Here is a 16,955-nt window from a genome sequence, read left to right as displayed (position 1 = left end):
TAACCAAGCACTGACTGGACAGTGTCAGGCTCTGCAGGGACACATACCTGCATCGGGAAAAGCCATTTGCAGCCTCATTAATACATTTCTAGTACTAAACAGAGCATACAGTTTTAAGAAAAGATGCTCCAGAATTACTATAGCATGGAGAATGGAAGTAGTTACTAACATGGACATGTCAGGAGAGGTGTTAAGTCCTCTTAAAGGGTCACTGAGATTTGGTAAAACTTTAAAACTTCATAGAGAAGCATCAACAGTTTTGATCGGTGGGGGCGAGTGCCGAGACCAATCCCTACAACGTAGAGAGAAGCACTCATATTGTGCCGTCTCTTCTCAGGACAGTATCGAAACCAGCCCATAGATTTCTACTGAGCCCATCACGTGCAGCGGAGAGACAGCGTGAAACGCAAGCACTTCTCATTATAGCAATCTTTATGGCATATCAAAAGTTTCACCAAAACTCAGTGACCCATTAAGTCAAAGAAATCACTGCATGTCCCAATATTCGCCAGCAATCATAGATCAAATGTTCTCTCACTATCCCCATGTAGCATTTTCAGCACAAATATCTCTATAGCACCATCTAATGGCCAACAGTGATAGGAAGTTCTATATGTTGCTGTAACTAAAGAATGTATCAGAAGACATCCATTCGTATACATTGTATATACACTATACTGAATTCCACATAATGTCTGTTATTTTTTTCAGTCCTCAAGTAGATAATCGTTTAAAATCAAACAAAAGTGATCAATTAACGAGTAGTCTAAAAAGCACTGAACAATCGTACGTGATAATCGTTAAGGGCTCTTTCACACTTGCGTTGTTGTGTTCCGGCATAGAGTTCCGTCGTCGGGGCTCTATGCCGGAAGAATCCTGATCAGGATTATCCCCATGCATTCTGAATGGAGAGAAATCCGTTCAGGATGCATCAGGATGTCTTCAGTTCCGTAACGGAACGTTTTTTGGCCGGAGAAAATACCGCAGCATGCTGCGCTTTTTGCTCCGGCAAAAAATCCAGAACACTTGCCGCAAGGCCGGATCCGGAATTAATGCCCATTGAAAGGCATTAATCCGGATCCGGCCTTAAGCTAAACGTCGTTTCGGCGCATTGCCGGATCCGACATTTAGCTTTTTCTGAATGGTTACCATGGCTGCCGGGACGCTAAAGTCCTGGCAGCCATGGTAAAGTGTAGCGGGGAGAGGGGGAGCAGTATACTTACCGTCCGTGCGGCTCCCCGGGCGCTCCAGAGTGACGTCAGGGCGCCCCACGCTCATGGATGACGTGATCGCATGGACACGTCATCCATGCGCATGGGGCGCTCCGACGTCATTCTGGAGCGCCCCGGGAGCCACACGGACTGTAAGTATACCGCTCCCCCGCTCCCCACTACTACTATGGCAACCAGGACTTTAATAGCGTCCTGGGTGCCATAGTAACACTGAACGCATTTTGAAGATGGATCCGTCTTCAAATGCTTTCAGTTCACTTGCGTTTTTCCGGATCCGGCACGTAATTCCGGCAAATGGAGTACACGACGGATCCGGACAACGCAAGTGTGAAAGAGCCCTTAGTTTGTAGTTCTTGCGATTCCTGTTTGTCGTCTAGAATTCCACAAGTGTAAGCAGGTATCGCTTACAGCACAGGCGATCCCACGTTGGGGGTTTGCCTGACAATCTATTACATGATTGTACTCCCACATTTTTACGCAATGCTTGGAGCATCTAAAGTGTTGTCGTCGCTCAGTCAAATCAATTGTCTACCCCTGTAAAGGGGCCTTAACTCTCAGCACATCGAGCTTTGCAGCAGCTATAGAGCCACAGGTTAAGGCCTCATGCACATGGCTGTTGCTTGGGTCCGCATCCGAGCCGCCGTTTTAGCTGTCCGTGTGCTGTCCGCATCCGTTGCTCCGTTCCGCAAAAAAAAATATATATATAACATGTCCTATTCTTGTCCGCAAAATGGACAAGAATAGGCAGTTATATCAATGGCCGCCCGTTCCGCAAATTGGGGAAGGCACAGGGGCGGCTTCCGTTTTTTGCGGATCCGCGGTCTGCGGACCGTAAAAAACGGCACGGTCGTGTGCATGTAGCCTTATACTGGATTTACACATTGATCAACTGGCTGCTTGATCAGTGGAGGTGATCACCTCCATAGTATGAGGGTGAGCAATGGCTACTGCCATCGCTTGTTCTCATACGGCTGCATTGTTTCTGAGCAGCAGAGTGCTGTTCAGACAGGACGATCTGCTGCCCAGAATTGATCATTTACTCGTCTGCATCAACAACCCTTTCACTTGTTCATCAGGTGATCTGCCACACTTTTAGACGGGAACGAACATTCGTAGGACAACTCGTCCCCGATAATCTGCCTGTCAGGCAGTGTAAACCCACCGATTTGTATATAAGATGAATTTACAGGGGCTGTCTAGGATTTTTTATTTTATTTTTCCTCCCACCTAGCAATACCTGTGAAGAGATCTAGACTTAACCGCTCCACCGCTACTTTTCTGTGGCTGTCTGCACATACTTCCAGTCCCCACCTGTCAACTTCCAGGCAGAAGGGGTCACGTGCACCACTGCAGACTGGCCTCAGCAGTGACGTGTCCCCAATGGGCACCTGGCCTGCTGCTAGGGGACAAGTTGCCGCTGAGGCCAGTCATTTGCTGCAGCTGCACATGTCACCACATCCATGCAGAGGCTGACAGACAAGGATTGGAAGTCCAGTGAAGACAGTATGGGAACAGAGGGGAGCACAAAAGTATAGATCTCTTCACAGGTACCACGTGGTGGTGGTGGTGGAAATTACAAAAAATCCTGGATAAGCCCATTTAAAGCTTTCTTGTAGGTATGGAGTTTTACCACATTTTCCCAGGGCAAACACAAAGTTAGAGCATCCCTATTTGTTTATTACTAACTTATTAATTTGGTCTCAGAGCTCAGAGAAGAAAGTGCATAGAGGAGGTAGAGGAGCATTACAGAAGGGATAAAGTTGACGCCAAGTGTATTACTTCAGTTCCTCAGGCCTGCTGTCCTGGCTCCCTTGGTACTTTCGCCGAATTGGTTAACATTAGCAACAGTGCCCCTCCTAGTATTAAATGCCACTGTGAGGAGGGAGAGACAAGACAGGCAGTCACAAAACATCCTGAACACAGGAAGTCTGAAGGAGGCTGTCTCATTGTCACATTACTGTAAGTAGTAGAATATTAAAGGGCTTCAAATGCCCCATCAGGGCACATGGACATCATGGTGGAGGGTCCCCTGCTGATGACACCCTGATAACCACCAGCAGATCAGATTACATTTCTGGCCATTGAATGGTAAGCATGTGACACCTCACAGAGCCTCTGTCAAGCATATGCTTGAGAAAGACTCTGAAGTCGAAACGTCGCACAGTTGGTGAATAAACCATACACTACTGAAGACAGCTATTTGCCAGGGGTCTCTGAAAATGAACCACCTGTAATTGATTGTAGGAGTGGGATCATCTTGATGACAGAACCCAGTGACGTGAGGAACCCTTCAAAATTCCTAAAGAGACTTACATATTTAGCAAAAAAGGACTTCTGTTCTTGGGGATTCTTGGCTTTTTGTGCTTGCTCCATCTCCAAACGTTCAATGAAAGCTGCTGTCTCAGGCCTAAGAAAGCGAAAAAGTCAGATCTGAGCAAATACAGCTTAATAAAAAAAAATAAAAAAAAAAAATAAAAAAACACACACACAGGCTGCAGGTTCTGGACTCACACTGCTGCAGGAATCGGCTGCTGAACAGAGACTGTGGTGTTAAATTGCTCCAGATCTACGTCTTCCACCTCTACCCCACTGCAGGATCCAGGGAGGGTTACTATGGACACTCCTACTATATTCCCTGATATATCTGTATGAACGGTGATTTGATCTGAGAGATGAGACTCAACAATTGAACACTGGGGGGAAAAAAAGACAAGAAAATCCACTAGAAAAAGAAAAGTAAGTATAGGTGTAATAAAAAAATAAAACAAACGGATGGCATACAGATGTCATCCGTTTTTTTGCGGATCCACAATTTGCAGACCGCTAAACACAAACGGTCGTGTGCATGTAGCCCAAGCCATTTCATCCATCTAGGTGGGATCAATTTCAGTACTAAAACTATACATATGTGGTATATCAAACTGACCCAGAGAATAAAAATAACAGGTTAGTTGTACCACATAGGAAACGCTGTAAAAAACAAAACCCATAAAACTGCAGCGGAATTCAGTTGGTTTTTTATTTTGTTGTATAATCCCACCCCATTTGGAATTTTTTTCCCTCTCCCTACTACATTGTATGCAACCATAAATAGTGGCATTAAAAAGGTACAACTTGTCCTGCAAAAATAAGCCCTCACACGGTTATGGCTTTGGGAAGGCTGGGAGTTAAAAAAAACTAACACAGAGTATCGCCCGGTCATGAAGGGGTTAAAAGACAATACACACCTTCGGGGACAATTTCGGGCTAAAAATCATTTTTTCAATTGGTCTTTATTAAAAATATTGAGCCATTCTGTCACAAAGGGTTAAAGGGGTTGGGCACTTGACAAATGTGTTTATATAATGATTATATGATACTTACTAATAGAGTATTTGTTCTTTTTCTATATTTTATAAGGTATGCACCCCTGTTTGACAAGTGTTTTGTGCTGTCCACAGGAAGGGCCTGTCCATAAAATGGCTGCTAATGGAGGGTCATGTGACCAAGCAACTCACAGTCTCCTCCAATTAAACACATTGCACCTGCACTTAACTCCTGAACAGTGCAAGTGCAGATGGCAGGTGCAGTGTTTGAATGGAGGATCTCTGTGAGAGTAGCACAAAAGACTTAGCAAACAAGGGGGCATACCTTAACCACTTCACATCCGGGTCATTTCCCCCTTCATGACAGAGCCCAATTTAGCAAATCTGACATGTGTCACTTTGTGTGGTAATAACTTTGGAACCCTTTTACTTATCCAGGCAATTCCGAGATTGTTTTCTCGTGACACATTGTACTTCATGACAGTGGTAAATTTGAGTCGATATATTTCACCTTTATTTATAAAATAATCAAAAATTTACCAAAAATTTTGAAAAATTCACAATTTTCAAAATTTCTATTTCTCTGCTTTTAAAACAAAGCGATACCTCAAATATTTATTACTTAACATTCCATTTTGGAAAGGTTTTTTTTTTTTTTTAGGACGTTAGAAGGCTTAGAATTTTATAAGCATTTCTTAAAAAGTGGGTTTTGGAAATTTTCTTAAAAATTTTAAAGGACCAGTTCAGGTCTGAAGTCACTTTGTAGGGACTTACATAGTGGAAACCCCTCATATATGACCCCACCCCTCAAGTTACTCAAAACTGATTTTAACCCTTTAGGCGTTTCACAAGAATTAAAGGAAAATAGACATTTCTAAATTTCACTTTTTTGGCATATTTTCCATTTTGATACTTTTTTTCGTTAACATCGAGGGTTAACAGCCAAACAAAACTCAATATTTATTACTCTGATTCTGAGGTTTACAGAAACATCCCACATGTGGTCGTAAACTGATGCAAGGGCACACAGCAGGGCGCAGAAGAAAAAGGAGCGCCGTATGGTTTTTGGAAGGCAGATTTACCTGAACTGGTTTTTAGATGCCATGTCCCATATTTGAAGCCCCCCTGATGCATCCTTACAATAGAAACTCCCAAAAAATTACCCCATTTTGGAAACTAGGGGATAAGGTGCCAGTTTTATTGGTACTATTTTGGGGTACATATGATTTTTAATTGCTCTATTACATTTTTTGTGAGGCAAGGTAACCAAAAAATTGCTGTTTTGGCACTGTTTTTATTTTTTTACAACATTCATCTGACAGGGTAGATCATGTGCTATTTTTATAGACCAAGTAGTTATGGATGCAATATCAAATATATCTACTTTCTGTCTAGTTTCACATAAAGCATTTAAAAAAATAAATTAAAAAAAATTAGGTTTGTGTCTCCATTTTCTGAATGCCATATTTTTTATTTTTCTGCTAAACGTCTGGTGCAGAGGCTCGTTCTTTGCAGGAAGAATTGATGTTTTTATTGGTACAATATTTTGATCATTCATTATTTCACTTTATGGGGCAAGGTGACCCAAAAATTGGTTGTTTTAGCACAATTTTTATTTATTTATTTTTACAGCATTCACCTGAGGGGTTATGTCATGTGAAATTTTTATAGAGCAAATCGTTACGGACGTGGCAATACCTAATATGTATACTTTTTATTTATTTTATTATTTAGGATTTACACAATAGCATTTTTGAAACAAAATAAAAAAATAATAAAATGATGTTTTAGGCCTCTTGCACACGACCGTATGGCTTTTTCAGTATTTTATGAATGACGTCCATGTGCATTCTGTTTTTTGCGGAACGGAACAGCTGGCCACTACTATCCTTGTCCGTTATGCGGACAAAAATAGGACATATTCTATCTTTTAACGGAACAACGGAAACGGAAGGCATACAGAGTACCTTCCGTTTTTTTTTTTGCGGATCCATTGAAATAAAAAAATAAAAAAGTTTGTGTGCAAGAGGCATTAGTGTCTCCATAGTCTGAGAGCCACAGCTTTTAAATTTTTTGACCGATTGCCTTAGGTAGGGGTCTCATTTTTTGCAGGATAAGGCGACTGTTTGGTTGCTACTATTTAGGGAGGGCATACGCCTTTTTGATCGCTTGGTGTTGCACTTTGTGATGTTAGGTGACAATAAAAATATATATTTTGGCATTTTTTTTTTATGGTGTTAACCTGAGGGGTTAGGTCATGCAATATTTTTATAGAGCAGGTTGTTACGGACGCAGCGATACCTATATGTATACTTTTTTTTATTTATTTCACTTTAACATAATAGCATTTTTGAAACAAAAAAGTGATGTTTTAATGTCTCCATGTTCTGAGATAGATAAATTTATTTATTTATTTTTTTTAAAGCGATTTTCTTTATAGGGGCTCATTTTTTCCGGGATGAGGCAACGGTTTTATTGGTACCATTTTGTGGGACATACGCCTTTTTGATCACTCGGAGTTGCACAAAGGAGGTGACAAATGGCTTTTTTTGACACAGTTTTTTATGGTGTGTTTATCGGACTGGGTGGATCATGTGATATATTTATAGAGCCGGTCGTTATGGACGCGGAAATACCAAATATGTCTATTTAATTTTTTTCTATTTAGGACTTTTTTTTTTTTTTTACATGGGAAACCTTTTCTTATTTTTTTTCTTTAAACACTGTTTTATTTACACTTTGCATCCCCCATAAGGTCATACAAGACCACTGGGGGACATTTAACTTCAATTTTTTTTTTCTCACCATTGATTTCTCCTGTAACTGGGGCTGACATAGTAGCCCCAGTTGCAGGGGAAATACAGCCCCCAACAACGCTGTACAGCCTCAGTGCAGGGCTGATCAAAGTCTGTAGAAGACCCAACAGCTCCTGCACTCTCCCGATCCCCGGCGGTCACATGCATAGCGCTTCCTGATCTGTATACACAGCGCTCGCTGAGCGCTGTGTATGCAGCGGTTTAGAAGGCAGGGACACCTGGGAACTGTCCCTGCCTTCTCTCTCGGTTGCCCTGCTGTCACTGACAGCGTGCAGCTGCCATCTCTGAATGGACGTTCCAGAACGTCAATTCAGAGATAAACATCCACCTATAGGACGTTTATATCCTATGGGCGGATGTGAAGTGGTTAAGAAATATAGAAAACTGTGCAGAATATAAACAAAGACTATATTAGTAAATCCCATATCCCAACACATTGCTCAACAGTAATCGGAAAGTGGCCAACCCATTTAACTGTTTGTCTAAGTGTGTGAATTGTACTTTCACTTTTAATTTTGTGCCATCTAATAAACCTCATCTGTAAATTACTAAGAGGTCATAAACACTTATTTAAGCCACACTCTCAGGGCTCACACAGGGGCCTGCAATAGACGGGCATCGGCCATGTGCACCACACATCGCGGTGCACACCCAATTCACTTCAATGGGTCTGCAATCACGGAGATACGGAAGAATCCGTGCCTTCGTTCCGTAGTGCTTCCGTGGCATTTCTGGCCGTGCTTCTGCATGCACAACTTTTTTGCGGTACGGACCGTCGGTGCGGATCGCGGACCCCATTCAAGTGAATGTGTCCGCGATCCGCACGCGGCTGCCCCACAGTTGTGCCCGTGCATTGAGGATCACAATTTGCGGTCCACAGCATGGGCCCGGCCGTCACACGGCCGTGGGCATGAGACCTTATCAGTAAGATAAGAACTGAGCTATAATGAGAGTTATAATAAGGTCAGAGATCATTGACAATGAGCTGTCAGCTGAGCTGCCTAAGGGGGAACACTAAAAATACTACTACAGAATCTCAAGGTTGTACAGAGAAAGGAGCTCAATATTTTTTTAATAAAGACTAATTGAAAAAAAAATAATAATGATTTTCAGCTGAAAATGCGTGCAATGCAATAAAAAAAAAAAAAGTGTACATAGCCTTTAAGGACTCTTACTAGAGTGAGTTTCCTATCCAGAAGGCATGTAGATGCAATGTGTTTTTCCCTGATGGTTGCTAGGAGATCTTGTGTTATTCTTCAGTTTCTATTCCATTATGAAAGCGATCATTAGTACTGGAGGACAAGGAAGCGGTGAAGGCTCTGTACTCACCGCTTCCTGGTCGTCGGCTGTGCAGTGGCTGCGCACAGCGTGAGGGCGCTCTGTGACCTCATACTGTGCGCGCCAGTTCACAGTACAGCCGACAGCAGGAGGAAGAGGATCGCGCTGGAGGAGAGGAGCGGTGGCATCCAGGAGCAGGAGAGGTAAGTGGTTTATTTATTTTGTGATCTGAGGCTGGGGCTGCTGAACAATGGCTGGGGGCTGCTGATTACATATATGGCTGGGGGCTGCTATGAGGCATGTAGGAATGATATTAGGTCTTATTGGGGTCTAATTGGGGCTTTCAGCTGAGGTCTGATTAACACTGGGGGTCTGATTGGTGGGGTGACCTTAGGTGTAATGAAAAATATATATTTTTTTCTTATTGTCTTGCTCTAAAACTTAGGTGCGTCTTATGGGCCGGTGCGTCTTATAGGGCGAAAAATACGGTAACACTCAAACTGATTAACCCCTATGCAATCCCCCTAATGCGCGTATACCCCACTCCTGCGTCGCTCTGGATTCTCACACGGCTGCGTCACCCGCAATGCTAGGGTGGCTCGTCCTAGTCGCAGCCTGGTATTGGCTGCTCCCCCCGTTGCTAAATGTTTTGATCTGAGCAACAGGAAGATGCAAAAAAAAAAAAAAAAAAAAGCCATACAGACATCTATTTTTTTGTGGATCCACAATTTGCGGACTGCAAAACACATACGGTCGTGTAAATGTAGCCTAATCCTGAAAAATCTATTTAAAAAAAAAAAAAAATTTATATATAAAAAGTCTAAACATTTTAGATCCAAGTGCCATTTTTCAGCCCCGATGGCAGACATTTTTCTCGCCACCTGGAGCCCTGGTATGTAAAGCTATGGATACCCTGCACAATCCCCCAAAATCTTCCTCTCCATAATGGAGGGCGCAAAGACTGATCTGTACATACCGCTCGGACAAATGAGGTGACGTACTCGTGGGATTCTTCAGTAAGTCCCATTTTACGAGGAATTCGGATTCTGTAAAGTCCGTTTAGGTTTGCAATATCCTGCCAGGGATAAAAGAAAATAAATCTTACTGCAGGGTTTTCAAGCAGAGCCGTCCCTCTGGATGCCACCAATCTCCCGTGATATGTATGTTTGCCGTCATGACTTACTCTTAGCTTGTTCCGCTCATCTTCTGTCAGCTGCTTCTGTAAAATAGAAATGCTCTGGTCTGCAGCGGGGCCCCAAATCAACGACCCTCTCTTCTTAAAGGTGATGCTGTTGTCTGTTTTATAGCAAGAAAAGTATTTCCAGAATTATCCAGGAGTATATTAGAAAACGGCAAACAGTGAGCACTCTGATTAAACCCGTCTTGGCTTCCCTACAAACCAAGTTGTAGACAATGGGCCATGATGAGACTTTAGTATGTGCCCATTCACATACAATAAGAAACTGCACACAGCAGCCGCTCCAGTGACCACATGGCAAGGAATTAGAATATTATTATTATTTTTTTTACAGTAAGCGTCCATCTGTATTACACAAACTGAGCTAAGGGTCCTTTCCCGTTCATCCCGATCAATGCCCCAAGTAAATTTGCCGTGGATTCTACCAGTTTATCTGCTCAGCCATACATCCCCCATGTAAACAGGACAAACGATCAGAGTACAGATTGTTCATCCCAAAATCTAAAGGTCCCTTTACATAGGACGACAGAGCAGCAGATTGTCAGGAGAGAAGCGTCCATTCTGGGCAAGCTCCTGCTAGTCAGTGAAGGAGACCACTACATTTACATGCAGCGATCTCCTCCACGGTACGGGGAGGAGTGATCGCTAAAGCCATGGCTCTTCCCTATACTGCTGGCAGCAGATTTTACTGTGTAAATCACTATCTGCTGTCTGTAAACGATAATATTTGTGTCCACACAAAAGATTCAGTTACCCAATGAACGAGCCTTTTATACCACCAGATCATCACTAACAAGCGTTTCTATGAATCTTTGGGATTCTTGGCCTGTGTAAAGGGCCCTTTAAGATAATTGCAGTATCTAAATGCAGGTAATGCCCACAGATCTGCAATCTTACACGGGCAAATGCCAGCCTGCCTGGTAATAAGGACTTTACACTGTTAGGGGCATGTTGACAGTTTCCAATAAAATACAGTGAATGCAGCTCTGAAGTACAATACAGAGCGTTACTCAGGAGCAGTACAGGATAAGTGATGGGATGTATTAACGTTGGCTCTGTTCACATCTGCTTCAGAGGCTCATTCATAATTGACAGGAAGAACAGAGATATCCTTGTCAAAACGATGGAAACCATCACGAACCCCATTACAGGTCAATGCGGCCATTGGGTCTGTCGTGATGAATCTGGCACTGGGTTGTGGTTTCCATTTTTAAACATAATGAAGATGTGAACAGAGCCTTACCCAATATTATATATGTAACCTACTCTGGTGCACTCTGTGCTCTTTAATCCCACCTTAAAGGGGTTGTCAATGATTGTTAGATTGATGGCCCAGCCTCAGGCTAGGTCTAATATCCCGCAGCATCAGCTTTTTCAGAGTAGCTCCTGCGGGATCCCCACCAATCTGATATTGGTTCACTATGCTGAGGACAGGCCACCGATATTAAAATCCTAGAGTACTCCTTTAAGGCAGGGTTCAGAAGTGGTAGTGTACCATGCGGTCAATTACAGCATGCGTCCTAACATGGTTTTCCAATGCAGTTATTGGCTGTGTGGTTTTCACTGGTGAAATATGTTAAAAATGATTTACATTAAAAACACAAAAAACTGTGGCAATTCACAGTAACAAGCTTATGTGACCACAGCCTAAAATGGCGCTGTACTCAGGGGGAGCTCCAACCTTCACCGCAAACCCAGTCCCATTGTGCTGTCCAGACACGTGATCGCACTGTCCTTCTTATGCCTTATGAAGAAGACTAAATGACATTGTTAGAAGGGCGAAGACGTTCGATAAGAAACATCCAAAGTTCATTTACCAAGTTCAAATGAATGCTCCAAATCAAGGTTTGCTCCACAACTTTCTGAATCACGGCCATCTCCTGTCTGAAAAAAGAAAATCAAACATCACCATTAGGGCTCGTTCACACGACCGTGCCCTTTTTTGCGCAATTTGCGGAACGGAATAGGAGGCCTATTACAGAAATGCCTATTCTCGTCCGCAAAACGGCCAAGAATAGGACAGGACTTAATTTTTTTGTGGGGCCACGGAACGGAGCAACGGATGCGGACAGCACACAGAGTGCTGTCCACATCTTTTGCGGACCCATTGAAATGAATGGTTCCGTATACAGAACGCAGAAAACGGTCCGTATACGGAACGCAAAATACGTTCATGTGAACGAGCCCTTAACCAAAGACAAGAAGAAAAAAAAATACCATGACAGGATAAAGAGCATCACGCATCTGCTGCTCTGGAAAATGTAAACACCTAGAAAACTTAAAGGGGTAGTCTGGTTGTTTGAAGTTATCCCCCATCCACATTTAGATCAGTAGGGGTCCTTCTGAACAAGAGAACAGGGGTCCCATAAACCTTGTAGCCCCCTGAAACGAATGGAGCGGCCGGACGCACATGTGCGTGGCCGCTCCATTCATTTCTATGGAAGTTCTGGAGATAGCCAAGCGATGTACTCTGCTAACTCCAGAATTCCTATAGAAATTAATAGAGAGGACATGTGCATGCCCGACCGGCAGCTCCATTCATTTCAGAGGGCTGCAGGGGGTATGGGGCCCAATTCTCGTGATTGGTAGGATCTCCACTCATCTAAAAGTTGTCACCTATCCTGTGGACAGGGGATAACCTTAACCAACCGGAATTAGGGCTGCAGTAAACAATTATTTTTTACGATTAATCTAATAAGAAAAAATGAACTGATACAGTTTTCCTTTATAAAAACTCATCAGACCCCCTACCACCAGTCTCCAACAACCTTCGTTCCCCCTGTGCGATCAGCCCACGTGCATCAGTTCCACCCCAGTGCCATCAGCTCCCCCCCCTGCTCCTCATGACACCCGGAGTACACAGCATCATTGGGTGCTATGACGCTGTGCACTCTGGGCGCCTGGCCTTAGTCGCACCAACTTACCTTACCAGCAGGGGCGCCGCCGACACGCCCAAGTTCCGCGTCACACAGCGCATCAGGTTACAGCGTGCGTATATCAGTGCAGCACGGGACCATGGACGTGCTGTGGAGTGTCCGGAGACCCCCTGCTGGAAAGGTGAGTATTGCGGGCCAGCGGGAGAACACGGAGCGGGAGTAATAGCAAGCGCTTCACTCCCGCTCTGTGGTCACGTAACACAAACGAATCCACGATGCGAAAAATTTGCATCACAGATTTTTTGGTGTCGAATTACTCGATTTAGTTGAGTATTCGTTGCAGCCCTAACCGGAATACCCCTTTAAATGGTATTAAGCTGAGACTAAGGCCGAATGCACACGGCCGAGAGCGGTCCGTGGTGTGCCGGGCTGGATTCCTGTTCAGAGCAGGAGCGCACGGCTCGTATAGTGGTGCAATCATTATTTTGGGTTCTGTGGCGAGGTCACATTCAGAGGTCGCAATAATGCCTGTACAAGCGTCATAGACGCCTGTACAGGCAGTTTTACTCCATAAAAAAAGTCTGATGTGTATGAATACGCACGATTTCACTGCCATTCAAGAGTGCTGTGAACGGCACGGGCAGCACAGACATCCAATCACAAAGCTCCTCACAGTACAGAGCTTTGTTATTAGAGAGGAGGCTGCTGATTTGTCAGTATCCACAGGCTGCCGTGCCATTGGCTGATCCTCTCACACCCCCCTTCTCCAGCGCGCTGAACACACAGCAGAAGCCATTCCGCGCCATTGCCGGCTGCTGATGAAGGGAAAGCATGGCGGGAATGGAGCCTCTGTGGAGCAAAGACAACGAGAGAAGTGTCAGCCTTGTGCCCAGGTGATGTCACACCAGAAGTGCTCTGCAGGCTTCTATCTGCTGCTGGGAGCTCCATCTGGAGGTTTATCAATGGAAAACGAATAGCCAAGAGGCTAAAGAAAACCCTGCTTATTATGTTAAAGGGGTTCTGCACTTTCATTTAACTGATGATCTATCCTCTGGATAGATCATCAGCTTCTGATCGGCGGGGGTACGACACCCGGGACCCCCGCCGATCAGCTGGTTGAGAAGGCAGCGGCGCCGCGGCCTTCTCACCGTTTACTGCCAGGCCGACGGCCCACTGACGTCACGTCCATTCAAGTGAACAGAGCTTAGCCGCGCCCACGCTAGTTGATACTAGTAGTGACAGTGGGCCGGCGGCCCGGCAGTAAACAGTGAGAAGGCCGAGGCGCTGCTGGAGCGCCGCTGCCTTCTCAAACAGCTGATCGGCAGGGGTCCCGGGTTTTGGACCCCCGCCGATCAGAAGCTGATGATCTATCCAGAGGGTAGATCATAAGTTAAATGAAAGTGCAGAACCCCTTTAAATCAGAACTTTCATTTGATTCCTCTGATACCTAAACACCAAAAGGAAAAAAAGAATTTTAAAAAACCTGCTGTTTCTCTAGATGACCTTATGTTGCTAGTAGTGTTAAGAGTCTCAAGGGTCTATAAAAGCAGGTACCCTACTTTTATAAGCCTTTGAGACTCTATTAACACTACTATTAACATAAGGTCATCTAGAGAAACAGCAGGTTTTTTAAAATTCTTTTTTTGCTTTTGGTGTTTAGGTATCAGAGGAATCAAATGAAAGTTCTGATGTAACGTAAGAAGCAGGGTTTTCTTTAGCCTCTTGGCTATTAGTTTCTCTATGTAAGTACCCTGGACCAGAGGTCTATTTTCCCATATGGAGCACACTTTCCAGAGATCCCAGAGAAGACTATAGGGTACATGATACTGTGCTACAGTCCGATATATTGTGTATAAGACTGTCCTATATCTGCCTCCTGTACATTCATCCCAGACCCCAGCCACTAGACCACTACTGCTCCCTGCCACTAGACCACTACTGCTCCCTGCCACTGCCACCAGACCTCCCTGTTCAACTCTTATTGCATTGAGTTTTGCACAGTCTACTGCTCCGATCCCCAAGTGACAGATTTGGTGCTTAAAGAAATTTAAAAAGGTCAAAATTTGCTAATTCTGCATGGAAGACATTATAGAGGAGACTGGTAATGGTTTCCTTGCAGAAATAGCAACCTCTTAATGTTATATAGGCCTGCGTATTATTTATATGAATAACTGCAATTTTCGTAGTCCTCCTCAGCTAAAAATACTCCTCAAAAATGGTCAGAGGAGTACTTTTTCTCTTCTGGAAAAAATGTAGTGCGACCTCTGGTCACATTAAAGGGGTTGTCCAGGCTTTTACTATTGATGACCTATCCTCAGGATAGGCAATTAATATCAGATCGGCGGGGGTCCGACTACCGGCACCCCTGTCGATCAGCTGTATGAGGAGACGGCGTGGGCAGTGCAGTGCGCATGTCTATGGCAAAGCAGCGGTGAGCAGGAATTGAGAAGGGAGATGGCACGTGCACAATACCAAGGATAGGTCATCAATAATAAAAGTCCGGACAACTCCTTTAATACTGGATGACATCTCTCCTTGCTGTGATACAGGCTGCTGCCACTGCAGCATGGTGACGTCATTCAGATACTGGATTTCCTCCTGTGGTTTGTTATTCCAAGCTCTTTCTACTTGGAACCATAGATCATGCAAGGTGGTTGTTGGCTGCTGTGCATGGGAGATCCGTCACCTCATCGGGGGAGAGATCTGGCCAAGGGAGAAGCCACATACCCTTAAAGGGGTTTTCTGCTTTCCCCATATTGATGGCCTATCCTCAAGATAGGTCATCAATATCAGATGGGCGGGGGTCCGACACCTGGGACCCCATGTGATCAGCTGTTTGAAGAGGATGCAGTGCTCCTGCGCTATTCATCTCTGCACTCTGTGCTCCAGACTAAGAAAAAAAATAAACAGGAGCAGTTGGCTCCTAAACTGAAAAATGTAGGAGCCAAATTGAAAATTATATATAATTAAAAGAAAAAAGACTTGGAGAAGATGAGAGACAGATCACAGTAGTGAGACAGCTCTACATATAGCAGAATAGGGCACCACATATCTGTTACATTCAGTGACACCTCCTGTCATGTAGACCCTCTCTTTCCTCTTCTCCTCAGTTTGACCCAGACCGCCATGACAAAGTCTTGCAGCCGCATCTTGTCTCTGCAGAGTTTGTTACAGACAAATTTTCCATCAACCTCCCCATCCTGGTGTCCCCAGTGTCATCCTGCTGCCACTCCCAATACATGGTGCTCCCCAATGCCCCAGGTACTATACTGCTGAAAAAAAGTGACCCAACTAGAAATAATGTCCCTATAGGGTCTACAGCAATTATAAATGCCACCTAGAGTGCCCCCAGTAATAATAATAAAACCTTAGATTAATTCCCCACCTCACTGCCCACACGTAGTAATTTTCTCCCACAGTAGAAATATGCTCCACAGTGGTAATTTCCACCCATACTGTCCTCTAGTGCCCCCCTCACGGTCAGTAACGTCCCCCCCAGTGCCCCCCTCACGGTCAGTAACGTCCCCCCCAGTGCCCGCTAAAATCTTATACTCACCTGTGTCCTTTCGCTGGCACTCACTAGCTGCTGGTACGGCCCAGGATGGTGCGACGCAAACGCGCACACCTCACTGCTGTGCGTCCCAGCACAGGAGGGCGTGATGATGTCATCACAGCCGTCTGCGCTTGGTTTTCATTACTAAATAGACCTCAGGCCTGTAGCATTGGTGATCGGCGGCTGAACAATATTCAGCTACAGCACGGCAGCCCCAACAAAAATAGCAACAAGGCTAAAAAGTCTTGTTACCATCTGAAAATTTTAAGGCGCATTGGCGACCATTTTGGTCGCCATCTGTAGGGCTGACATGCATGATGTCAGTAGGCGCTCTCCTGTGAGCTCTGACTGGTAACCTATTATCACAAAGCAGGACCTCTGGATGTAAGCAAGAATGTTTCCAGTCAATGACAGCAAGCATGTATCTTACATTTTAAGCAGCGTATATCAGAAAATTGCTGAACTTGTAATTATTGAGTAGAAAACCAGTATACCCCATTATGCATTACATATATGACTGGCAGCTCCTCACCTTCAACCTGCAGACATTGCAGCGAATCCCAGCGGGTAACATAAAGCAGACTAGAACAAATACAAGACCGCAGGCGCGCGGCCCCCCGGACAACCAGAAGCTGCTCATTGCCCTCTTCTCCGCGTTATTACCACAGGGTAATGGCAATACTATATCCGGCAAGGA

At 44.5% G+C, this 16,955-nt stretch overlaps 1 protein-coding gene across 2 annotated transcripts in view; it reads right to left on the bottom strand.

The window, feature by feature from the left end:
- Positions 1-16,955, bottom strand: part of EMC10 (ER membrane protein complex subunit 10) — a 26,173-nt gene extending 9,218 nt beyond the window's left edge. Inside the window, exons 1-7 of one of the 2 annotated variants that reach the window (XM_040434049.1) lie at positions 16,791-16,955; positions 11,647-11,713; positions 9,815-9,927; positions 9,608-9,706; positions 3,744-3,925; positions 3,546-3,639; positions 3,012-3,104 (exon numbers count right to left, since the gene is read on the bottom strand). In XM_040434049.1, coding sequence (XP_040289983.1) covers positions 3,021-3,104; positions 3,546-3,639; positions 3,744-3,925; positions 9,608-9,706; positions 9,815-9,927; positions 11,647-11,713; positions 16,791-16,898 — 747 coding nt within the window. In that variant the 5' untranslated portion in view covers positions 16,899-16,955 and the 3' untranslated portion in view covers positions 3,012-3,020. The remainder of the gene's footprint in view (positions 1-3,011; positions 3,105-3,545; positions 3,640-3,743; positions 3,926-9,607; positions 9,707-9,814; positions 9,928-11,646; positions 11,714-16,790) is intronic. The other variant, XM_040434043.1, reaches the window with a different exon arrangement.

Source organism: Bufo bufo, chromosome 1 (assembly GCF_905171765.1).
Source record: "Bufo bufo chromosome 1, aBufBuf1.1, whole genome shotgun sequence".
Classification (NCBI taxonomy): domain Eukaryota; kingdom Metazoa; phylum Chordata; class Amphibia; order Anura; family Bufonidae; genus Bufo; species Bufo bufo.
The sequence above is the reverse complement of the archived record's forward strand: the minus strand, read 5'-3'. Positions and strand labels throughout refer to the sequence as shown.